The sequence below is a fragment of the Anarhichas minor genome, unplaced genomic scaffold, assembly GCF_050575085.1.
Source record: "Anarhichas minor isolate MPS153535 unplaced genomic scaffold, ASM5057508v1 ptg000027l, whole genome shotgun sequence".
In the NCBI taxonomy this organism is placed as follows: Eukaryota; Metazoa; Chordata; class Actinopteri; order Perciformes; family Anarhichadidae; genus Anarhichas; species Anarhichas minor.
In genome coordinates this window covers 10,204,710-10,230,587 of record NW_027466473.1, presented here as the reverse complement: position 1 = coordinate 10,230,587, position 25,878 = coordinate 10,204,710, and the positions used below count along the sequence as shown (strand labels likewise).

Sequence of the window (25,878 nt, the reverse complement as noted above, 5' to 3'; positions counted from 1 at the left end):
ATATTCCAACGTAAATAAAAGGACACCCGTATCAGCGCAGAGATCGTTCTCAGAGACACTTCCGACTTCCCTCATAGCTTTCTATGGCTTCAGTTCTGTGAGCTGTTTGTTTAACATCCTTCATGTATTCTTCACACTCATACAGTATTTTTGCACATGGTTGACGTACTAAACAACAAACTTGAATAAATAGGTGGAGAAACATAACAAATGCAGACGCTTCCATGCCGGGGTGAGAGTACACTGACTACACGGTTTGAGTATACAAATGTGAATTGTGTGCTGTTGGCTCTCTCTACCGCCATCATCAAAACATCCACCAGGGAATATCTCTTGGCAGAATGGTGCTCATCCCTTCAGAATAGACTAGATCCAAAGACAGCAGCTTGTGGTGGCCCAACACTTTACTAATAGTGTTTCAGAGATATGGATAAACTCCACTATCTCGATATATGTTATTTTATATCACAATTTTGTTTTATATCGGGATATCAAACTTTATCCAAACTTGACCAGGCAGATAGCTTCACAGTTAAAATTGGTGGAAGGGAGGCTGTTTGAGGGAGTGCTCGAAGATAATCTGAGCACCAACAAGGATTTAGTTTATAGAGCTAATCCCTCTTAATTAACTCAGACAAAAGCATTACATTGTATAAGTTAAAAATGAAATCAACAAAGGAGGAGGTCGGGAATGTGGAGGGAGTTGTACAAGCAGAGAAATAGTGAGTTGTCAGGTAATAATGTTTGTGCTGTACACCTCTAGGTGCTGCTTGTGATTGTGAAGCATACATGAAATGCCATTAGTCAATACAAGCGCGGCTTCATTGCTCTTCCTGAACCAGCGTTGTTGTTCATTAGAGCAAATAAGCAGATGGGAATATCTGCGTGTGTTTAGTGTTTGGCTAATCCAGCAAATGAAGCTGAAAAACCAAAGTGCTTCATCAAAAATCAAAATAGTGACATAAAGAATTCCTGCTACCACTGTATAAGTTGTATAAATGCTTGACAAGTGTTATTGTCTCACAGAACGCATTGTTAAATTGTCAAACCGTACTTATGACACTTAGTGTAGTTTTAATTTGTCATCTTAACATCGCGGCCCAAAGCCACTTTCTCTTGCGTATGATGATGGTGAAGTAGGATGAGCTGCAGCTCAGTACCGAATGTCTGCCTATTGTGGGTTGAAGGCTGAGTTTGCAAAAAGTAAAAGTATGAGAAAGAGTTTGTAGACGTTGGTGCCATGAGCACTATGGCGTTGAGTCACAGAGATCTCCCATCATCTCTCACTGACCTCCAGAGGACAGACAGGGAGTGAGAGGTGGAAGAGTAGTGGCACATCTGATTGTGGTTGTGTGGAGATTGTTACAATAGTTAAATGTGTGTTGTAATTACTTTAAAGAAGACCAGGCTTTTACTGTCATCTCACTCACTTGTGTTTATTATGGAGGCATTGAAATTCATTTGAGACCTGCGACACGTTGAAATCTTGACAATAAGCAGCTTGAAGCTTGATCAATCATATTAGCCATATCTGTTATCCACAACACACAATCAATGCTTGCCTTCTCCTTCCTCACCTCTTTACTCATAATGCTGCCACTTTGCCAATCAATACACAAGGTAATTTTGGTCATTGATTATCTAATGAGTAATCTGTAAAGTGTCATCCCACTTATTCTGCTCTTATTATTACTTTTTGCTCCCGTCGGCTCTAAGGAGAACGCAGGGGCGAGCACTTCAGGAGCAAGAGGTTTACTCCGGCAAGCCCTCGGCTCAACGTTGTCGTCTCTGCCGTTCGCGGAGAAAGAAATAGCCCCGTCTTCGAATGAATAGAAAAGAAAATGAAGCTGTACCAAGACGAAGAGTGAGGGAAGGAACAGAGGAGTCAGCAAAGCCTTTGTGCCTCTCCTGCGTCAGAAAACAGCAAATGGCACATGGGGCCAAAGCACTGTCAGACATGTCAGATGCACCCAATGTCTTTTACCCCGTGTATTCGGAGCCCCCTCCTCTCCTTTTCCTGTAAGATGCAGCTTGTCGTATCTAATCTGCTCTAACCTCTCCGCTTTACGTGGCCGTATAAGAAACCAGGCGACTAATAGAGCGCCCCTCTGCTTTAAAGGCACTGCTTTGTTTATGGCTCGAATCTTGTCTCTGCCTTGCTCAAACGTCTCTCATCTATTTCAGGACACTTGCTTTCAGGATAACACGAGGCCATTACAACCGTAGTCTTTCTGCATTATGAAAGAGATTGATGTGATGTGCGCTTCCCTTTTTCGCCCCCCCCCCAGGGGATTATACCATTTTTATTTGCTTAAGAGATGGGAGGGTGTTGTTTTTTAGGGGAGCTGGAACAGGCAGTAACTGCAGCTCTCACTGATGGACACGAGCTCCATTTCTTTGTATGTGGTTCTAATACAAAATATCTGTGCTTTTTACGCGTGTGTTTTTTCAGTCTCTCGCTACTGACGTCGTGTTTTTACGACTTCAGAATCGGAAACATCTTGAAGCGCAGCAAACGTTGATGAATTTGCTTAATGAAATGTGTAAGACAACTTACATAAAATATGACGGGAAACACAAGGAGTAAATGCTCAACATTCTGTTCGCAACTTTGCAGCTGTCATTAAATAAGAAATAATTAAGTTTGATTAGCTCTGATCGGAGATTTGGCAGTCGTGAACGGTGTGGGGGTGCAGGGCTCTTTGCAGTTCAGATGATTTGGAACAGGGAGCCGTTATCTGCATTGGTCTGCATTGGGAGTAGGCGTTGTTGGGCTAATTGTACTCAAAAGTGTCCTTTTACTGTCATTTGGCAGCTTTAATCCTTTTTTTTATGTTTCCCCGGCTCTGTAAGCATTGCCCACTGAAAACAGTCTTCTTTGTGGAGCCACATATAAGCTTAGAGATTTTTTTGGAGATTCCTCTGAAGTAAGTTCAGAAGCTTTTGTCTGAGTCTCTCCTTTGGTGTCGCGCTTAGCTTTTGCGCGTCCCATGACAACGGCACAGTTCAGATGCCTGCAAGAGAACTTTAAAGAGGTCACCTTCTCCAAGGAGGGGGAGGGACGACTGAGTCACAGTTGAGACCGCACGCCACGCTCAGCCGCCATGTGAGCCGCTGATCAAGACAGACAAGAAGAAACACACACTCAGGTGCCAGCAAAGCCTCAGTCCGTCTCTTTCTTCCAACGCCGTCTTGTTACAGAGGAAAGAAATCTCTTGGTAAATGCATTATTCTACATTTGATCAAATGTTTTTCCTTCGGGATTTAAAAATCTAGGCCTCAGCAAATGTTTAACATATTTTCAAGTTAAGTAGAGAAAGACAAAACTTACACACCATGCCAATTAGAAGATGCTTTATTCTAACGCGCTATACATAGCTGCGAGTAACCTACAATTTTGAACCCAATAGTGCTGTAACCCGTTCTATAAAACCAATCGTGTGAGCTGCAGAGAACACCATATCAGAGGAGTACATACTGGTATCCTGGGCAGTGCTGTGTGCTACTAAGCTTAGCTGCAGGACAATTGGTCAATACTACTCGGGCTACTTATAAAAACCAGAGCGCTTCCGATACCATAATCTTGTCCCATTTTCTTGAGGTTAATAGTTTGGTAGCTTGAAAGGAATTTTTTTTTTGAGGCAGCATATATTTGTATTGCTCTGTCCCGGGTTTCTAGCAGTTGACACATTTTGGCCACCTCATATATTTTGCCCCTCTGCCAGATTGTTGTTCGCATGACAGATTGTCATGCGAATGTCACGCTCATTCGCATGACTTTTTAACCAGCTTCAACATGTCGCAGGTCTGGTTCATGTCGGCACTTATCCCTTCAGGAGAGTCATCGTCGTCTCTTCTTTCTCTTTGAGGAGCAGCCACCTAAAAACAGATATCAGTTGTGACTTGATGAAAGAGCAAGCTGTCCAGTTGCGTGCTGGTGCCGAATGAACCGCAGAGGAAACAGATGTTGCAATAGATCAAAGCTGGTTTTTCCCTTTTGTTCTTGTCCTACAGGTGTGTGTTTGTGTTTCTCTTTATGTACTTCTGACTTCAAGGTGCTTGCATCTCTTTATCAAATGTCAAGAAACATTACATTAGATTTACAAAAAACAGTTATGTAAATGTGTCTCTGTTAATCAACGTTATTCTTGTCTTTCAATATTTACAGCCTGACTTCTTATTAACATAAACTGCAATAATAAGTGACAATTGCCTATTTACTTATCCAGCAGCTTCATTGGCTTTTATTTGGAGTCGTGTTTCTGTTCACCTGGTGAAGTCCAATATTAACTCACGTTTAGCTCTTTTTTTGTGTCTCCAAAAACTTCTGATGAATGATCCGCTATGTTCGCCAGCTAGACGCTAACTTTGATGAAAACAGCTGCCTGTAGGCCAAAAACAACGCTTATGAGAGCCGTGAGAGTGAAGTATCTTTAATTGATGGCCATCAAGGACAGTAGAACTTCTAAATAACCCGACAGACATACATTTGGTGAGTGTAGACATACAGCAACATTAGCATTCATCTGGAGTTGTGTTTTTGGACACTTGACAAATGTACGTCCATGCCCGATAACGGAAATTTAGCACCGCAACGCTGTTTTGCCTGACACCAAGGCTGTGTTTGTAAAACGTTTTACTTGAGAGAAATGAAATAGTTTTACCCTGCTATATATAGCCTAGCGACAATATGCTCCTGATTTTGAATATGTATTATTTTTCAGGACGGTGCTGAATAATTGACTCAAAAATGCCCTTGATGGTTGTCCTGCCTGCTGGCTGTTGTAAAACGCCATCTGTTTACAAAGTCAACCAAAAGTCTTGGACCAAAAGACTTTGTCATTTGTTCACCAACTGATAAATCACATCAGTGTTAATATTCACCAAAGAGACCTTGGATGTCCTTTGACGTTCATTCCTCAATTTCAGGACTTTCACACTTCAAGCTTTTATTTCTACATATCTTTAATTGTAAGCATACTGAATAGCTTAACATCGCAAGCTCAAATATCCAAAATATCCCGCTTAGTTTACAGAAAATAAAACTCTAAGGGGAATCATTTGTAAATCCCCCCCCCCCCCCCCCCCCCCCAAATCCTTTTTCTTAAGCAGCTACTAACATTACTCAAAGTGTCATGCATATCCCAGCTTATGGTGTTCAGTTCTATGTGACAGAAGACTGGGTGGAGAGCTGACACTCGGCTTCTGCCTTTTCATTTCCCCTCTGCCACCAGAGAGATTCACTGTGCTGGATTCTTGCATTGATATCTTCCAGCTGTTAAAAAAACAAACAAACATGTTTTTGCCTGTTTGACCTGATAAAGTCTGGACGATGACGGAGCCAAATCCAGTCTGAGGTCAGCTCGGCACCTTCTTACCTATGGACTCAGACTCTTCACAATGCCCTACGACGGGACAGTCGCACCGAATGTCCTTTTGAACTCCTTAACCTCCCTGAGTGTCAGACATGTGGACACACATCTCTGCCTCTTTAGACTCACTGGCTGATGTGGTGGCGCCCAGCGAGAGACACTTGTCTTTAAAGGCCATACCTGATCTGAGTGCTGTCTGCCGAGCACTTCACTGTGAAGGTCACCAGTGGGGGAATGGAGGGCGGACATGTCAGCCGAGTCGGTGTGCTCTGAATACTTAGGAGCTCTATTGGGAACATCGCAACTCACATGTCTGTCAGTGGCGGTCACCAGTGAGAATGGAAGAGCTAGCTGAGAAGAGACTGAGAAGAGAATGGTTCTTTTTGCTGTGAATTAATGATTTCTTTAAAAAACATTTGTGATTAAATAATGCACGTCAGTCAGAAGTACAGAAATACAGTTTTTTACTCTGGGTTATTTGCACTTGAACGCTAACGATTAAAAGCTAGAGGTCTGGAGGGCCTGCTCGTGGCCCCAAAATGAACCAGGCTATGCTTTACATCTACTAAGGGATAGGTCCATAAGTAACTTGTCAGATGTATTCATAATTAAATTCAGAGGACTGCTAATTTCAAAATGGAAAAAATCTGGGGGTGTGGCTAGAGGCTTGAGATGACATTAGCTGCTAATGGCATACACACAGCCAGTCGAGTACTCTTTTAAAGATATTCTACAACCTCGTGCACTTGATGAATGGAACAAAATAAGAATTTAGCTTTGAGAAAAAAACGACTTGTTAATTTCTACAGTACAGTAAAACAAATGGATGCTGAGATTCATTGTCATCAGATAATCTGAGCTAATCTTCCCTCTGAATCTAGAAGAAAACCAGTCGCGATCAACTCCAAAAACATACCGTTGGTCCTGTTGAGATGCATACGGCAGTTTAGTTTCCTCAAGCATTTAAGAGTTTTAGAGAAACACATAACATGTTTAAGACATTCACAAAAAGGACTCTGCTTTGGATAGTAATTTGTGTCTAATATGGAAGATCTAATACACATTCGGCTTCGCCCTCAATCAATAAATATGCAAATATTTGTCATTTCAAAAGTTAACGGCTGGAGGAGATGTATGTGCACTGGAGGCTTCGGGGCTCCACATCACACATGTGTAAGTTGAATAAAGGACCACAATCCACTTCCAAACCAGCTGTGGTGTCACCAAGTCATGCTCGTACAAACACATCGTAAAATCAGGTTCAAGAAACTTTCAACAACCTTCTTGTTTCAAACTCCACACATACACCATTCTGCACAGTGAAGGTCAAACATCCAAGTGAAGTACAAATAAGTGAAATACATTTTTGAGTGGAGAGGGACTTTAATATTCAGGTCTAATAGCAGTAACAATTCAATAATTCAAGAAATAAGGAACTCTTATATTAAAAGGGCATGTTCAACAGTCTGAGGGCCTCACTGAGCCTTTACTGTATAATAGCCATACCTTTACAAATAATGCATGGATAACTGTGTAGCCAAGCCCAGACCTGTCCAAAGTATTAATGAGCACGGACTTCTATGCATAACTCTGTGAAGCAAACATACAGGAGGAGATATAACAGCTTCAGCAGCCATGATAGTTAAGAGTGCTGCAGGGACGTAGTCCGTCACTTGACTGTGATACAGGGTGAGAACCCGTTTTCATTTAGCCCGTGTAAAGCCAGCTTCCAGTAGAGAGGCTCTGTGGCTGACTTGTATTTACATAAACACATTTTACACCGGCTCTTTAGCACCCGTGATATTATCCCTTATTCTATGGAATCAGCAGTTTCATCCCTGGGCTGAGAAAAAAGGGTAACGCAGCATGTGATGCTGCTTTGCTCTGCTCGTTTAATCCATTCAGCTGTAGTGTGGTAGCTGGGGTAAAGCATTCTCCTTCTGTCAGTTAGTTATGACCCAATACTGCACGTAATGAGCTCCTGCCACCGTGCACCACTCAACATATTGTGTGCACTGTTCGTCAGATAATGGAAATATGCAAATGTGCCCATGTACGTTGTCATTATCTGTCTTGGAAGCTGTTATTTATTCAGCTGTTTTTTGTGTTTTTAATATATTTTCGGCTTAATAATGTGCTACCTTTTCAAGGGTCAGTGGTCTTCCTACATGATGCGTTTTTTAATGGCTGCAGTTCATCCCAGTTTATGCTTTCAGTCTCACAGCCTTAATGGATAATGACCTGGATTTGTTGAGTTGCGTCCATTTTAAGTAAAGCCACTTCGATTGAGGGGTTTGACATTGACATTAGTCACCAGCTTTCATATTTCACTCAACTCAAAAAACAATCAACCGAACTGAACTCAAAAGACCTAAACAAAGCCAGTTTGAGGCCTGCTGTTTACTCACAGCAGCCCTCATGTCCATGGCAGTGACCGATTCTCTGTCAATCATTCAAACACTGTGTTTATGATATTCTTATACCCACTCCTCACTAGAATAAATGCTAATACATAACCTAATTGTAGGAATGCACCTAATTTATTGTAACAAATACTGTACATTAGAGTTTTAAATGAACTTTCGTGATGTGAAATGTTTGCTCTGTTGTATTACAGTTATTTTGACTGACAGCTGCAACATTATGATACACTTTTGACTGTAGACTTAGAAACTTAAGTAATCTGTTAATGTTATGATAATGTACAGAATTAAGATGGATAACACGGATGGTTTAAAAGTGCTTTTTCAGTCAAATCGGAAAGGTCCCATGATTGTTAACCTTCATTTTATGTTCATAGGACGCTGTAAGCATCTATGTGACACTTAGCTCATGGGACAGTGTGTGTGTGACAGTGTGTGTGGTCACGTCACTGTGTTTGTCCTCACATAACAGATGTTTTGTTGAATCGGCTCCATGAAAGCTTCAAATAGCTCAGCGGGAGATGCTTCTGGTTTACTGGAACAACACCAGTAGTCAGACGATTCACCTTCACTTTCTTTTATCTGCACCGACTGCAAAGCCAAATTTACCAATGCCTCCCCGTAGCTGATAATATCACCTCTGATTTGACCATAATGTCAGATTAAAGGACTAAAAGCTCAGTAGAAACCAAACTTTACGAACAAGCAGTACAACTAAAGGAGTGTAAATCGACCACATGTTGTTTCTGAAAGGAAAAGGATTCTTGTTAATTCCCAGCCAAAGCTCTTGTTTCTTTTCCAAAAGAAAACGTACAAAAGCCGCGAATTACTTTCCTCACCTTAACTATTTCAAACAAACATAACAAAAGCTTTCTGGCTTCTTTCCTTCACTGATGTCCCTCTCGTCTGGCGGATACAGAAAGTGCCTTTGTGGCCCATCCTGACTGCTGACCATGTATCCTTAACCCCTTTAGTAAACTATCAGTGGAACCATCCAAATTCCTGCGGGTGTATCGTGGCTGCTCAGCCAAGTAACTGTTAGCTCAGCTTCTTCCTTTCATATACCTCATCTATTGATTCACCCCATGGCACAGGGAGCTCTGCATTCATTGTGCTCCATGAAACTGCATCTTTAGCAGTCCATTACACTACATTTGCTGGAGTATGCGCCTCATGTCTTATTGTTGTGTCCGTGCTCCCTACTTGCGTTCACTTTAGCCTTAAATTTGCAAGTTTGGATTCCTCAGTGAGGCAGGAAAGAGATAAGTGATGTGACCTCCCGTGACACACTGCTCAGGCAGCATGGGACTCAGCCATTTCCCAATTAATAGTGAGTTAATTATGCTCTGTAAGCTCTCTGTCTTTGTTATGGGCGCCGCAGCTTTGACTTCATCTTCTGTGGGTATATCTAGCTCTGTGAACTCTTGTTTCATCTCGTCTTCATTTCTCAATCTGCTTTGTCTGTCGAAGTTTTCTTATTCCTAAACCTTTGTAATGCATCTATTGTAAAACGTCGTTAATTATGTATCTGACAGCATGGATTTATAAATATATACATGAACTGCAAATGCATCCAGTGCAAGAGCGTGGGGGCTGATGTTTAATTCATAAAAGAAATCTCAAAGCATTGTTTTCAGTGTTCTTCCTCCTATCCACCTACTCTAGCAACTGTCCACATTTCACTGTCTGGAGACTGTTTGAATAACACCCAAATGGATACAGATCAGACCTGTCTTATTCTGAAACCCTCTTTACCTGCTGTAAACATTTTCTATCATCATTTTTTAAAATTATTTCTTACATTTTATTGTTCAGATTGTTAATAGTTGGAATAAAAAGCTGTTCAGGCATTAACATGTTGCTAACTGTAGCCGAAAGCCAGAATACCCACGCAGCTCTTCTTTACAGCAATTTGGATCGTCAGCCAGGCATTTTACCTGCTGCTGTGCTCTTAAAAAAAAGACAGTTGCGTGATGGAGCTATTCTCCCTCTGCTCCTCCAGGTTTTGCAATCCTCCAGGCCATCATGGAGTCGGCCGTAGCCAATAACTGGCAGGTGACAGCTCGCTCGGTGGGAAACATTGTGGACCCCACGGAGTACAGACGCATCATCGAGGAGATGGACCGGCGGCAAGAGAAACGTTTTCTCATTGACTGTGAGGTGGGCAGGATCAACTCCATACTGGAGCAGGTACTGAGCCAACACACACACACACTTCTAGTTCAGCTCGGCATAATTTGAGAAAAATAACTAGAAACTAAATTTCTGTCCTTGAACACCTTTATGTTCCAGTAGAGTAAACACTGTCTTTTCCTCACTTTTTGGCCTTGAACATCATCTCCATCTACACACTCAGTGACATAAGGCACTCTCCTGGCTTTGTCTGTTCCCCACTATTCCTTTATCTTTTGTTATTACCCTAAACACGTAGAGTGCATCGTGATTGCCTCAGATCTCAAGATTCTCATTTTAGAAGACGGTGTTAAAGCAGGCGAGACGGGAACACTCAATTAAGGTCTGTTATTTGTTGTTTTTTGTTTGCACGTTGTTTGAGGTCACCTGGGCTTAATTTCACGTGGAGGAATTAAACAGCTTCCTCATCCTTGTTTCCTAGGTGATCGTCATCTACAGTTTCCCCACATGAGTCTTGATTCAGATTCACTGTTTGCTAATGCGTGCTGCTCACTGTGGCTGCACCGGGGAGAATACTTTATTGTCAAAAATGTATTAAATGAGGGCTAACTGGGAATTCGCTTACTTACTCAGAAGATCATTAGTGTTCATTTTGAGGATTAGAAGGATTTATTTGCGCATTAAACAGATGCCTGGATGTCAGTGGTCTACTACACTTGCTTCAAGCAAATGGATGCAATTTTACACTTGGAAGTGTGAATGCACATTTATGTTTTATGTATGTGAATATATCCATGCTCCATGTCAGCCTGACACCTATTTATGATATAGATTACCTTTTATTTCAACTCATGGCTTTCTTTAGTTCGTAAGAGATTGCATGCAAATTTAAGTGAAACAAAAAAAAAAATACTCATTCTTCATTTACTAAACCTGATCCTTAATCTTAAAATAAAGTTAGTGCTGACACTGAATATCTATAAATTATACAGTTAAATGTATGACTTGCATTCAAGTAGACAAAAAGACTAGTTAAATGCGAGACTGCTGTCGCTCGAAAAATGACACTTGAATCAACCTCTGTTTACATTTTCCTGACAAGCAACGTTTTGTGTTCATACATATAACCACTGTCCTCTCTTCGAAGGAAAGATGGACATTGTTATATTGTTGCAAAGAGTGCGTTGTGATAAGTCAGAGGTCAGGGGAGAGGTGAGTTGTGTTACAAAAACCATGTAGTGTGTTTTCTGTGTGTGTACCATTAATCCCGAGCACATCTTAACCTTCTGTTCTTTGCTGAGATATTTGTGTGCCCTCTGCGTAATGATCTTCATTATTGCCGACCTTATGAGTTTTACTCTGACCTTCACTGCAGATCTGTCTTCATTTGACGCCGGGGGAATATTGTTTTTTTTGTGATAGCACAGAACATTTTCATCATTTAAGAGAACTTTTCTCTGCCCTTCACGTTGATACAGAGGGTTTCTTCAAATGTTCTCAAATTGCCTCCATATTAGATTCAAGTTATCGAATCAGATAATGGCGGTCACTTGGTGTCGCGTCAGGCCGATCCGATCATAATCTCTTTACGGTGGCGGATTAGTGCGAGCGGTGGCCTTGTAGGCAGCATCTGTCAGACGAGTGTCTCCCCAGATGCCTGATGGCAGCAAGACGTGCCTGTGTCTCTCCAGAACGATTCCTCATACAAACTGTGACATCAACACATGCTTTAATGTAATATCACCTCCCAGTGTAAGTAGGACACTCTGTCCCATAACAGCAACAACAATGAGCCTACTATAAATAGCCTACTCTCCTTGCTTGAGGGGAGATCTCTCACAAAGGCAGGAGTGAGCGAACACAACCGAGATCACTCAGGAAGCAACCATCCTGGACGGGATTTCATTTTTTTTTACCAGTGTTTAGGATTTGACCTCATAAACGCTATAATCATCTAAATTCAATTATTTTTTATACCTGTGTGGTATATTTTCAGGTCTTGCACAGTACAGCGAAGACCCCAAGTGTAGTTGTCTTAGATGAAAACCAGATGTGCAGGAGACCAGGGGCAGAAGGGTGGATGTGTAGAATGAGGAGGCCACATACATTCTCTTACGTTCCGCCCAGATGTAAACATAACATGTACCCTATATAAAGATGAAGCGAGAGCCCTAGAAGCAGGGACTTTCAGATTCGACTTGAGACCTCCGGACGATCTAGACGTCCGTAATGGCATCTGTTGCTTGTTTGTAATAAACTTTATTATACCAGCAAGAACAGTGTCCACGGAGCATCCTTCCTCATCACTTCAACAGAACTGTCGCATGAAAGATACGACACCTGCACATAGGCTATTATATTTCCCCAGTGCATTATAAAGGATTTTATACGCAGATATATCGATCATTCATTTTGTTCTAATTACTTTTGTCAAGGTAGTTCCACTTGAACAGGGCTTTATTTGTTGATAAATGTGCCGTGGGTTTTTTTTTGTTGCTCCCCTCTCACCGCCTTTGAAAGCTTCAGTCTGCTCATCTCTTCACTAAAGTAAAGACGGAGCGATAAACACCTTTAAGGCTTCTCATCAATAATAGAAGCACAGTTGTTTTATAATCACTGCCAGAGGACCTCCAGCCTCCTCCTTCACAGTTGACAGACAATGCACAAGAGTCAGAGACAGAGAAGAAGAGAGCTTGTGGGAATTGAGCCATGTAGTCTGAGTCTCCCTGTCTAGTACTGTGGAGGGAAATGGGAGAAGTGCTGAACACCCAGAGGTGCACTGGAGTCCCACACCCAGCAAGTCGGATAGTAAAACAAGATGCTGCATTAGGGATGAGATTACATCTGTGTGGATGTTATTTAATCCTCTATGTGATTTGTGGTTTTGTATGCTGCTATGCGTTAGCATTGGTTTTAAAGGCCAGGACATACGAAATAGTTTCTCTGAGGGGGTGATTTTTTATTTAAATAAACAGTATATTTAAGAGCTTACAGCCATGCTAGCAGCTGTGTGAAGGTTATACTTAGGTTAGTAATATTTTCAAACTGACTATGCTCACCATCCTAGTTTAGCCTGTTAGGTAGCATTTGCTAATTAGCGTTAAACACAAAGTACAGCTGAGGCTGATGGGAATGTCAATAGTTTTGCAGGTATTTGTTTGTTATGTTCACGTAGCACCAACAGTTGAAGATTTTAATTGCTCAACAATTATATTTATGACCAAAGTCCTTAGAAATTGTCGTTCAGGGGCCTTAAAGTCCAAACTAAATTTCACGGCACTCCATGCAATACTTTATGAGAAATTTTAATTTAAAATCACTAATGTGGTGGCGCTAGAGGAAAGACGCGACCACCAAAGTGCTTCGGATATACACCATGAGAACCATGAATGACTCTGCAAAATGTCATGGCAATCCATCCAATTGTTGAGGTATTGTATTACTATTACATCACTTTTAACCATTTAACTAGCTCAAAATCTACAAAACCAGCATGAAAATTAAGATAATCTGAAACTATTGCACGAGAGTGTGTGGATTAGTAGTCAGATCCTGGTTGGAGCTGGCCGGTCCTACGCTGTGATTGGCCAGTCTGTGTTCGAGGGGCAGTCCTTAGCGAAGGGTCAATTCCCCACAAATAAACCGCAACAGCAAGGCAACTATCTGGGCTTAGACCTTCATTTCCTTTTTCTTTACTTCCATTATAAACAAGAAAACATGGCTTCTGAAAAAAGAGAAACAGGTTTTTGTAGAGTCTTCTTTGTAGTGCTGGCATCCGAAGGAGACCCTAGAGAAGTCTGAGTTTAAAGCAACCAAAAAATGAAAAACAACATCAAACGGGCGTAAGCAGGAGAGTTGGCCAACTGCAACAAGGATAGTGAGGACGTTACAACTTCACACACATTTTCTATTTTGTTGAAATTGGCAAGCTATCAGAAGACGATGCTGGAAGCAGAGGAACCATCAGACTGCACACAGTTCCAGGAAGACTGGAACTGTGTTGAAAATAATGATTTTAGCACTTGAATTGTACTGAATCCATTCGATAAAGAATGTTTTTACATGTTATAACAATTTAAATATTAATACCTGAATCTAAAAAAGACTAGAAAGGAGCAAGGACATTCAACAATTTCTTTCTTGAGTATAATTTGCAGACAGAGAGAGAAAGACAAAACTACTTTCCATTCAAAGATTCAGTTTTGAGGGAAGGACTGGTGAACAGTACAGCTTTTAGAGCAATCTCTGACTTATACAGCCATGTCCTTCCTCTGCTATATTTTCTTTCTTTAATTAATGCAATTCTTGGACAGTCGAATCCTTCCTTTTTCAAATAGCGTAACAATAATTAGTTGTCTGGTGAACGGGGACAGTCATCTACCTTAGGATGCCAGTTCCAGTTCTGAAGAAGGTAGATGACAAATCACTGCAACAAAGAGACGCCTCCATCAGTGGGGAGAGAGTCAAATGCTCTTGAAGGCGCTTGGGCAGACATCCAGCTCTGCACCGGACTGTGGCTCCAGTCTGCTTAATTAGTGTCGATTCCTGTAGGAATATTATAGGCCGATCGTCCCGCAGCTCGGCCCGGCTCAGGCCTGCTTCAAATGGCACAGACCCGCTCGTCCAAACAGGCGGGCAGGAGGAGCCCTGAGGATGGACGAATAAAGATAATTGAGACTGTCCCTCCTCCTGTCTCCTCCACAGCATAGGTTTATGGCCCCATATTTCTGATCACATCCTCCTGAATGTGCTGTATTTACTTCCTCATAGAACATTTGCAAAGTTGATTTCTTTTGTTGTTGAACATGCATGTTTTAAAACCTGCATAAATGTAAACAATGCACTTACATTTCTTTTCTTACATTTTTTTACCATTAACTTAGCTGACTCATTGCAAAGCTATTTGTACTTTATCTGCACCGACTGCACAAAACCATGCAGGAATGTACATCACGCCTCTCGCGTAAATATACGTATGTCCTTTTCTCAGTCACAGGGACATGTCATGGTTTGAGCACACTAATTGAGCATCATAAAAGCCAACACTATTTTGGCAGATATTCATGTCATTCAGCCTTCTTGGAACGGACTCATCGCAGATCCACTTCAGCACTGCTGCAAGATCAGAACATTCAGTGTAGAAAAAAGATGACCGGGAATGGCATTTAGACTCTCCTTTCCGTTCAATGGGTTTTAAAAATGTAGGAGCCAGTCGGTACAGTCAGTGCTGCGGGTTACTTCCCGCTTTCAGGCCTCGGGTCTTCTTTTCCCCCGAGCTGTTTGAAGAAGCTGTTTTGTGAGAAATGGATTTTGACAGAAAGGACGATATTAGTCCTGTGATAATAAAAGTGAGGCTCTCTCAGTGACGGTAGTGCCTGACCTCTTACAGGTTCTTGGTGGTTTCACAGACTCAGAAAAAGCGATTATCCCAGGGGACCATGAAACTGGAGCATCAGGATCCTAAAAATATTTGTTATGCCCAGATGCTTTTTTTTTTCCAGAACAGCACTGCCAACAGAGGGATGGAGCAAATCCTACAGCAAATAGAGTAAAATAATCCTTTACCAGAACATGTGTACTGCTCATGTAGTCGCAGAACAATTGCTCTAGTTATGGAGCTGGTTTATGTTTCTGAGGGTAATCATATTTGTCTGATTTTGATCTTCATAGGGTTTACTTGACATAACAAAATACATGCATTACCTACTATTTTACCTATTATTCTTTGCTCAACCAATCAGTGATGAACTATTCATGCTGATATTGTTTTTCTGTTGAATTTTGCCACAATATACAGTTTTCTGAATATAATCCATTGTCAATATAATAAATCGTACATGATGCCATTGCCATGGTATATTTGTAGAAAGTACTTTATCAGTATGATTTAAATTTTTTTTTTTTTTACATTTTGTGTTAGCTTTTCATTAGCTTTTGTTTGCTATTAGGAATTTATTGATTTCATTTTAGTTTAATCGTTAACTGTTCTTACCACGAACAATGTTCTTTCATCAATCAGAGCAAACTGTTTTTAGTATGGTGTTGGCTCACTAATTGATTGTGTAGATAGAAACACGATCGAACAAGATCCACCTCCCAGAATCATCCAACCAGGTATCTCAACATTAGAATACATGTCAGCCTCCGTGCTCGTTGCCAGCCAGATGAATACCAATGCAGCTGTCGGGGGGGGATGATTTTTTTTCTTTTTCATGCAAGTCAAAACATTTTCAAGTTGTCTTGAAAGGAAACGCTTGACACAAAAGCCAAGTGGTAAACTTATCAACGTGATGTGCATGAAAGTATATAAAATCAACAGTGAATGACGGAGGCAATACGACCATTTGGATGCTAAAACACATTTGCCTTACATCACAGCTCTTTACATTATGATTCATCAAATATATCATATTTGAATCATGGCTGCAGAAGCTTGTAGCATTTAGCACTAATCTGTTGTTCAATAAACCAAGAAACATACGTGTTTATGACCTTCCTTGGCATCCAATATGACTTGTACCTCTCCTGTTAGACAGCTAAATGAAATAGAAACTCCCCCATTGTTGTTTGTTTTTCGTGTTCCTTGTAGCTGCAGTAAGCGATACATGTTTGCAGTTGATTATTTTCTAACAGCTAAACGTGCTTTCAGTCAGAAACAGCAGTTGAGGTGTCAGTTTTGGATGCTCATATAGATGTGTGAAGTCTTGTGCTTTCTGCCTGAGTGTGCTGGTGACAAACGGGAGTTGTAGCCAGTCACTCCAGGCACCGCAGCTTCACTAAGTGCTCGCTGTGTCGCTACACTTGGGTCAACGCAGCTCCCTCTCACACGGATAGCAAACGAAAAGCTTTTCGAGACAATTTGGGAGACAATAAGCAGAAAAGGCTTCTAGGATTTTTTTTTTTTATAGCTTATGAGGAAAACGCAGGATGTGGGGGGGCTTTCGGAGTCGGTGGGGAGAGGTGCAAAATGTCGAACACAATGAAATCATTTAGCATTTCCGAGGAAGGTAATTGGATTTATTGTTGAAATTTGTCAGAGTGTATAAGCCGGTCGGAGGGCCAACCTTGGAGCAAGGACGTTCCCTCTTATTGTCTCGACAATTACGAGACAATAAGGGAGGAGTAAGCAGAGGAGGTTAGGGTGCACAGGTGTGAATGAAAGCACACACTGAGTGCATGCGCTGAATAAGAAACTGGGCAGTTATTACATCACTGTACACCAGGGCTAAATGAAAAATTTGAAAATAGCACTAGAGATATACCACAGGGATGCATGTTCTTGTTGCAGTGCTGTTGTAAAATTTCTCATCTGTATTCAAGTGCTCTATAAATTCTCTCCAACATGATATCACTATCACTCTGGACATTTAACATTTAGCTGATTTCAGTGCCTGAGCACACTTGAATCAAAACTGTGGGGGAGTGTAGAAAGTGAAAAGACAGGGAGGGAGGGGGGGGGGAAGCAACTATCCACCCCCACAGTTTCTTTTTTGAAGCTTCGTAATCTACGATGCAGAATCTGAATCGAGGGAGATATGGAGAGAGAAAGAGTGCGTGTGAAAGAGTGAGAGAGAGAGAGAGTGAGAGAGAGGCTTGGCTGGTGAAGAAGTTTAAAGAAATCAACGAATGCTGCTCTCTCTGTGTCTGCGCGCTTAGACAGGTGCTGTACAGCGTTTTGGGTTTAATTAAGTCTAGTGTGCGACTGAGACGGGTGGAGCATAAAGCGGCAGACTGTAGAGCACAGGCGACTGCAGAGAGAGAGAGAGGGAAGTTTGCCAGAGCCTTGACCTTATTTTACATGTTGAAGTTAATGGAAAGGAACAAGTGCTGTCATCACAGTTTGTCCCCTATCTGTGTGTCTCATGCAGACACACACACACACACACACACACGTACAAATGTGGTCACACGCTCCCTCTCGCCCTTGCAAATGTTGCTCTAAAATGTCTTTCTTTCATTCCTTTCTTTCTACCAACCAACTACTCTCTGTTATGAAATCAAAGGTCTTTGTCATTTCTGTATCTCAGCCCTCTGAATGTTCTCGGTATTATGAGACGTGGATGTGACTCATCGTGTGTCTCCTCCTGCGACTTGTAGGTGGTGACCTCCGGAAAAAACAGCAGAGGATACCATTATATCCTCGCCAACCTGGTGAGGACTCGCAGCATGAAACAATCCAACAAAGCTCAGAACAACGCATCTCTCTGTGATGCAATGCAGTGCAAAGCAATGCAACAGTCTCTGTAGAATAGTCAGACTTTTCAACATATAGTGCTGATAGACTACCAATTGACTGCAGTAATTAAGCAGAACTAAGTAATGAGCCTCTGATGGGTAAGCTAAAGCAGTTTTTCCTTTGCTCCTAATGATTTCTCGTTCCACTACCAGTCACTTGTGTTCTTTGCTCTCAGGGTTTCTCCAACATGAGCCTGGACAGGGTCTTTTCCGGTGGAGCCAACATCACAGGCTTCCAGATCATCAACCCAGACAGCCCCATCGTCCAGCAGTTCCTCCAGCGCTGGGAGCGCCTAGATGAAAGAGAATTTCCAGAAGCCAAAAACACTCCACTGAAGGTCAGTGAGGCATAGCTGCCGCTGCTGCAGTAACATTTTATTAAACATCTTCAAAGACACTTTTTCTCTCCTCCCTCCTCTTCCACGTTTTTTAGGTAGTAACTCTGATGCAACCAGAGAAAAGATGTCATTATGAATCATTTCAGTGAGATGTTTCTTAAATAACTTGTCGCCTGCTTGCCCTTGAATAGCTGCATCTTTCAAGCTCGCGCAATTTTTTACGTCAATCACAGTGTGAGGCTTTGATTTATTTATTTTTTTACATCAGTGGCACTGCTCTCAGTGTACATACACCAAATACTCCTGCGGAGATGATAACCTTGCTTTGATAGCAGTCTGCATGACGTGCGTCACTGGGGTTTCTTGTGACCTTTGTCTCAGTACACGTCAGCGCTGACCCACGATGCCATCCTGGTGATTGCGGAGGCCTTCCGGTACCTACGGCGCCAGCGAGTGGACGTGTCTCGCAGGGGGAGTGCGGGAGACTGCCTCGCCAACCCTGCAGTGCCCTGGAGCCAAGGCATCGACATAGAGAGAGCCCTCAAAATGGTAAGATCGAGGGCTTTCACCGTCTCTTCAAACAGTTAAAGTTTACAGTTGAATCTTTGCAGTGCAAGCAATGTTTCCCTTCCCTTAAAAATATGTCACTTCCACTAGTTTTGCACATTTTTTCCACATTGATCTGATCACTTTGCTGCCACAACACTTGCGTATACAACACACCTGGGAAACCAAAAGACGCTGGGGAGAACTTTGGACGCTACATTTCAAGACGGTTTGTTGCATGTTTGCATGTGGAGTTTGCTCACATGTCGTACGTAAAGAGCAAGTGTTATCATTCTTTTCTTTCTGCCTTGGCAGGTCCAAGTACAAGGTATGACAGGAAACATCCAGTTCGACACATTTGGTCGACGATCTAATTACACGATTGATGTGTACGAGATGAAGTCAGGAGGCCCCAGGAAGGTGAGTGAGCACACAGCCGTGGAAAACATCTATCCTAATTTGATAATGTGTAATTAAATACAATCAACAAGATCAGCATATGATATAGATATTAGCACTGTATGTTTTGATATCCTCTAACATAAATACAGACAAGTTTCAAGCAGCTCTTAGATGGGGATTGTACCTTCTCTTGGCGCGATGGCAGTACACAAGTAGAGGGGTTGACTTTGATTTGGACTGAAGCTGCCAGTACCCAGTCTTGCAAAACCAGCCTAAATCGTGTGATCTCGCATCCCCTCTGAGATTTGAATCTGGAAAACATCCACGGAGAGTCAGTCGAGCCCCCAGAAGCTGAACCATTCTACATCTGTGGGGAGCAGTAATTTAGAAGATGACGTGGCTTAAAACTCAAGACACATCACGAATATCTATTCAAACCACATGTTGTTGCTAGAAAATGAGGTATTACTCTGCTACTATAGGGACCGCACACTTATTCAGAAACTGATCACAGTCAATACTTTAGTGTTTAAGAAAGAGCTGCCATGTGTTTACAACTTTGATGCTTAAACCACTGAGACAGCTCAGCGAGTGGTGCATCTGTCCAATCAGGTGTCTGAAGGGTTCGTGCTGATGCCTGATTGAGCTGTCAATCGCCTGAGATTACATAAAGCAATTGCCTATGGAGTCTAGGCGGACAACACGCAAATTGTAATATGTGGGCTTGCTTTGCAAGACTTTAAATAGATGATATTTTGTGTATCATTATGTGTATGTGTTTATTTGAATGTCACTTTTCTGAAGTTCAGTCCGGTTTTCCGTGTTTTCCTTAACGCAATTCTCCAACACTGCCTTTAATCCACCATCACAGTTAAACTCTTAAAGCTCAGCATAATGAAGCTGCTAGGTGGGTTAGCAGCTCTTGTGAGGCAGGCTTTAAAGCTGCAGTCCTTACAGCAGTATTGCACCTTAAAGTGCACATGAAATTAAATTTCAGTGTGTCCATTTTGTCTACAAGCGTCGACACGTGTCTTGTTTTGTGCCATGGCTTGCTAAACGAGCTAGCAAACAACCGGGGGAGAAGTGCACTCGCTCAGAAGAGTCATTTACCCATTTAGCTTTGACAGCTGTAACACTTGTCAATGTCTGTTAGTTTAGATGCTGAATCATTTGGTCCTTTTCCTCAATACCACTAACAAAACACTGTCTATCGTCTTATTAGCTGGTAAGCTCCAGTTGCCACAGAAGGTTTATTCACAAACGCATGCATCGACCTGCCTCTCCAGAGGACTGGAGGCAAAAAGGTCATTTCTGATATATGTCTACCGTTTTTCCTACCGGCAATTATAAAACTATTAACAGTCAATTTGACGACTTTTGACAGCATATAGGAATAATTTCAGTTGGACTTTTACAAGGACGTGTCTCCTGATACACTACACTCACGTGATGCATTAGTGCTGTAATTGGGCAAGCCATAGGCAAACACACACACACACGCACACACATACACACAGTGCTGTGGCTTTGCAAGCTCTCTGCCCCTAAACATCTGACAAGGTCCCCACAAAAGCTGGCTCCAGAAAGGAGGTGGCCCTATACTGTTCACATAGTTCAGCTCACACGGCAACATGCATCACAGCGCGGCCCGCACATCCAAACAGTGCAAGACAATCGGCAGTGACAACAGAGTGAGTATTGTTCGTCATAGCTCCCAGACGTGGGAGCCGTTGACTTCTTCTTGGCCGAATAAATCAAGAGTGTAACAGAAATAAACATAATGCATCCACTGGAATCATCTCAGGTTCAGTAGACACAAAGGGCCAGTGTTTGTTTTCGTGTTACGTTACACTGTGTGTGCTATGTGTAGTATTAATAGAACAGTAGAAGAACCTGCTGCGCTGGCTAGATAAGGCACATTTAGACTATTAGATTTGTCTTGCTGGTATTCATTTTGTCAGTCTTCGAGAGCTCTGTTGGTGCTGCTTCCTTGTTATGTAAGAGAACTTTTTTCTGAGCCAGGAATAGCTTACGCCTACTCTGCTGAAGTGGAGCCCAGGTGAAGTGAAACGCACCACTACAAGCTTTTTATAAAAATCCTACATCAGGCAAAACTAATACTGTCTCCTGCTGTGCAGATAGAGCCAATCAACTCACACATACCTGGAGGCTCTTCTGTAAAAAACGTCTTTCTGCTTCTTCTCGTAACAACTGTGAACCTCTGTTTCATTTTCAGATCGGCTACTGGAATCAGTACGAAAAGTTTGTTTATATTATGGATCAGCAAGTCACCAACGAGTCCTCTTCTGTGGAAAACCGAACAATTGTGGTCACTACTATTATGGTACACTCTCAAGCAGGTTTTAAGTGTTTCGCCATAAGATTTCTGCCACTCAAGGTCAAGGTGTCCATTGTTGCAATCTGTCCTGGGAGGGTAGAATTATTTCGTTTTGAGTTGCTTTCCATCCACTCACTACATGTTGAAACAGTCGATTCACAAAGAGTGTTTCAACTGTATCCGTGTGGGTGCCAAAGCATTTTGGTTTTTTTATATTACGGTGGGCTGTTGTAGTAGTGACATCACAATAACGGCTTTGGTAATGATAACTATAAAGATAGACACCATTGTAATCACATTCAGTGCATACGTAAGTAAACATATTTCCCTCTCATTAAGTAAGTTGTCAGTGACGTCGGGGTAGAACCAGCTGTGTCTCACTGGAGACATGAAATGATCTGCGCACAAGGAGGACATAAACAACCAAAGGCTGCAACCCTTTGACTGTTTATCTCTTTGTTCAAATTTACTTTGGCACTGAATTGTAATGTATCTATTGTAGGCATCTCTGAAACCAGTGCTCCCAGCATAGCGAGCTCAGGGTTAGACACAGTGCTAGTTTCTGTACAGACCGTAGTCACAGTTTAGTAATCATCAGCCATTTTTAAATGTAACATAAGGTGCTCCTTATCTTACATTTAAAACCACGGCCTCTCGTTCCTTCTGACTTTGCCTATTATGTTTGCATCTTAGACAAATTCAGAATGCAATAGCCATACATTCTCATTTCAATGTGTAGTAACTCATTGTCCTCATGACCAGGCAGGTAACACAACAACTGTAAGACAGAGAAAACAGAAGAGTAGTGTCATTGCATTATTTTCTCACTGCCAGGCATGCCTTTGATTTGAATAAAGACAACTATTGTTTTTGATGCATCACAGTCATGTCACGAACTTCATGTTGCTTTTCTTACATTCCATAACTTTAAAGTTAAATGCCATATTCAATGAAAGGCCATCCTATCATTATAGGGTGCGACTCGTTCATTTAGTTTTTTTTTTTGTAACATTGTACATGACTGCAGAATGGAAGAGAAGTTAAAGAGGGACTAGTTCGAACAACAAAGGAGTGAAACTGCTGGATACTGTGAAAGAATCAAGTATCAGTCTCCTCTGAAGATGACTTTGCTAGTGAAATAACCTCTGAAAAACATGTTCATGCCTTAAGGCAAAAGCAAAATCTCTATTGCTGAGTATCCTCAAGGTGACATTAGCTCATCGAGAAGAGGTTTGATGGCAAACGTGTTTTTCCATTTTTGAGGAGATACATATTTTATTGAAATCCAAGGCACAGAGGTGATGCGGAATAGTCAAACGGTATAATCGAGACAACAAGCAGATTATTTTATTGTCGTGATAGAAACGAACGAAAGAACCAGTATGACTTGTTATTTGGTCATACAGCTACTCTTCTGACGTGGCTCACGTGTTTTGTGAGCTTGATATTTGTTTGATGTATGAATAGATATCCAAGTTTTGGATGTATCACTCTCTGCTTTCACTGACGTTTACTTTATGAACCGGAAAAGTGCTCCATTCAACTTGTCCTGCTCCTTGTGCCACGCTGATGCAAAGCAAATGCAACCTCCGCCTATCATCCATCATGCTTTGCCTCCTTTATATGTGTTAGATGCTTTGCTCGACTCCCGCTGGCCCATTTGGCCTCGTCACTCCAGCAGCGGCCTGCTTTTTTTTAGTCTGTCGAGTCCCCAAATAACATGCCTGTAACTGATGCTGCGTAGATCCGTCTAAACTCTGCTCTGTTTGGCTTTTGATGTCCCCCATATCTGTTTGTCTGTCACCCCGGCATGTGTGCATGCTTTCAGTACCAATCACGTCACAGCCTTGTGTGACTCATGAGGTCTGGCCACTGTGGATCTGTGTGTTTCTCTACAATGAACTCACATTTATGTCTAATTAACAGGAAGCTCCGTATGTGATGTACAAGAAAAACTATATGCAGATGGATGGGAATGACAGATATGAAGGCTACTGTGTCGATTTAGCTTCTGAAATTGCAAAACATGTGGGGATAAGATATAAGCTGTCAGTAGTCCCGGATGGGAAGTACGGAGCCAGAGATCCGGAGACCAAGACGTGGAACGGGATGGTGGGTGAACTGGTTTATGGGGTAAGTCTCAGTCCGCCTGTGTAGCTCATAAGGAGGGGGGGGGGGGCTTACTGTTCATGTTTAATTGTTTCCTGCTACTCCGTTTTGTTCAGATTATTGTGAAGCATAGTAAATTTAATTAAGGGTCCTCCACATTTTAAAATAAGAGTTTTTTTAATAAAACTCACTCTGCCCATTTTTTGTCTAAATAAACCAATGATGCAAGATTATATTGAATATTACCATGTAAACGTACTATCAATCAAAGTGGGCTGAGTGGGTTTTGGAAAGCCCTTCTTCAACTACAAATCGACAGTTTTTTTTATTTGTCATGCATCTCGTGGCTCACTCACACTTAAACTGGCTTTAACAAGATGATATGCATCTTTTATGAGACCTCAGCTGCTGGATGAATAATGTTGAGGAATCCCACACGGCAGACTGGAATTAAAACAAAAATCTGCATGCAAACAGTGATTCAGTGCAGCTTTCTCTATTTAAAACCTTTACTTTCCGCTGTTGTGGCTCTTTTACAGAACGCTGTAGCCCTCTCAATATTGATAGTTCAGACAGAAAGAGAAGACCTACGCTGTACTTATTGCATCCAGAATTAATATTGGACACTTTTGGCTTAGCCCCCTCCTAACTTGATCTAAGATATGAATCCTTTGTGTTAAATATTTCCATATTTTGATGTACAGTTACAATACCACCAATCACCTCAATGCCAACTTTTGTCACCACAGTGACGAGTCGGTCGGGCGTTTGCAAAAGATCTGAGAGGTGAATTTAACAAGCTGATTCATATTTCATGGACTGCTTACATAAGCTCCTCCACCTCTGTCTTCCAACCCTCTGTTTGATTCATGGAGGAGATTTGGACCGAGACAAAGACATTAGCCAACACAAATGCTGAGTGACTCATTTTTAAATGGCAGATATCCCTCTCACAGGCATTATCACAGGCCTATTCAGTATATTCTAAGACGTCGCATTTAGCTGTGTCCAATCTCTTTACTCCATGAATTCACTTAAAAGCTGAGCGCCTGGGCACCTACAGTGTATATGTTTAGAAGACAGTGTGAGCTATATATATATATCATGGTTATTGCATTGACTTTGAGTTTTTCAGTGTTTCTTTTATTAAGTCAATATGTAAACCTTTGGTTGGTTATTTGTTCTGTAAGACTAACTCCCAGTGTGCCTGTTCCCATTTTCACAGAGAGCTGACATAGCCGTGGCTCCTCTAACTATAACGTTGGTACGGGAAGAAATGATAGACTTCTCTAAGCCCTTTATGAGCTTGGGCATCTCCATTATGATTAAGAAGCCTCAAAAGTCCAAACCTGGGGTGTTTTCCTTCCTGGACCCACTGGCCTATGAGATTTGGATGTGTATAGTTTTTGCCTATATCGGCGTGAGTGTGGTGCTCTTCCTGGTGAGCCGTTTCAGCCCTTACGAGTGGCATCTGGACGAAAACGATGAGGCCAAAGACCCTCAGAGCCCCCCAGACCCTCCAAACGACTTTGGGATTTTTAATAGCCTGTGGTTCTCCCTGGGTGCCTTCATGCAGCAAGGATGCGATATCTCACCAAGGTTGGTTGTTGTATTCACTCTCCACCACCCCTCAGTTGTCTTCGTCATCTCTCTGCATTTTATAGTCCCATTCATTCATCTCCTTCCTGCCATGGTGCATATAGGTTATTTTGAGCTGTGGTATTGCTGCTGTCCACCTAACCTCATGCTTCACGTCACTGCACTTTCCCCCCGTTTCTTTCTCGGAGCAAACACACCTTTGCTTTGAAACTGCATGCCGGCAGTGATGCTTTGCATCCACAAAATAACTTATATCCACCATGCTGAGGGCTGTAAAATGCAAAGGGGTCATTATGTTTCATCCAGAGTAGCTGCTCGAACTCCTCATGACTCTTGGAGGGCTACCGTGTTTTTGCTGCATGTCCCATTTTACGGTCATCTCA

The 25,878-nt window shown here is 41.9% G+C and overlaps 1 protein-coding gene across 1 annotated transcript in view; it reads left to right on the top strand.

Annotated features, from left to right (window-relative positions):
* The window catches only part of LOC142960552 (glutamate receptor 3-like), a 58,029-nt gene that overhangs the window by 18,313 nt on the left and 13,838 nt on the right, over window positions 1-25,878 (top strand). The window contains 8 exon segments of the mRNA XM_076102430.1: window positions 9,798-9,985; window positions 18,026-18,079; window positions 18,340-18,501; window positions 18,883-19,050; window positions 19,363-19,467; window positions 21,686-21,793; window positions 23,714-23,920; window positions 25,122-25,495. Coding sequence (XP_075958545.1) covers window positions 9,798-9,985; window positions 18,026-18,079; window positions 18,340-18,501; window positions 18,883-19,050; window positions 19,363-19,467; window positions 21,686-21,793; window positions 23,714-23,920; window positions 25,122-25,495 — 1,366 coding nt within the window.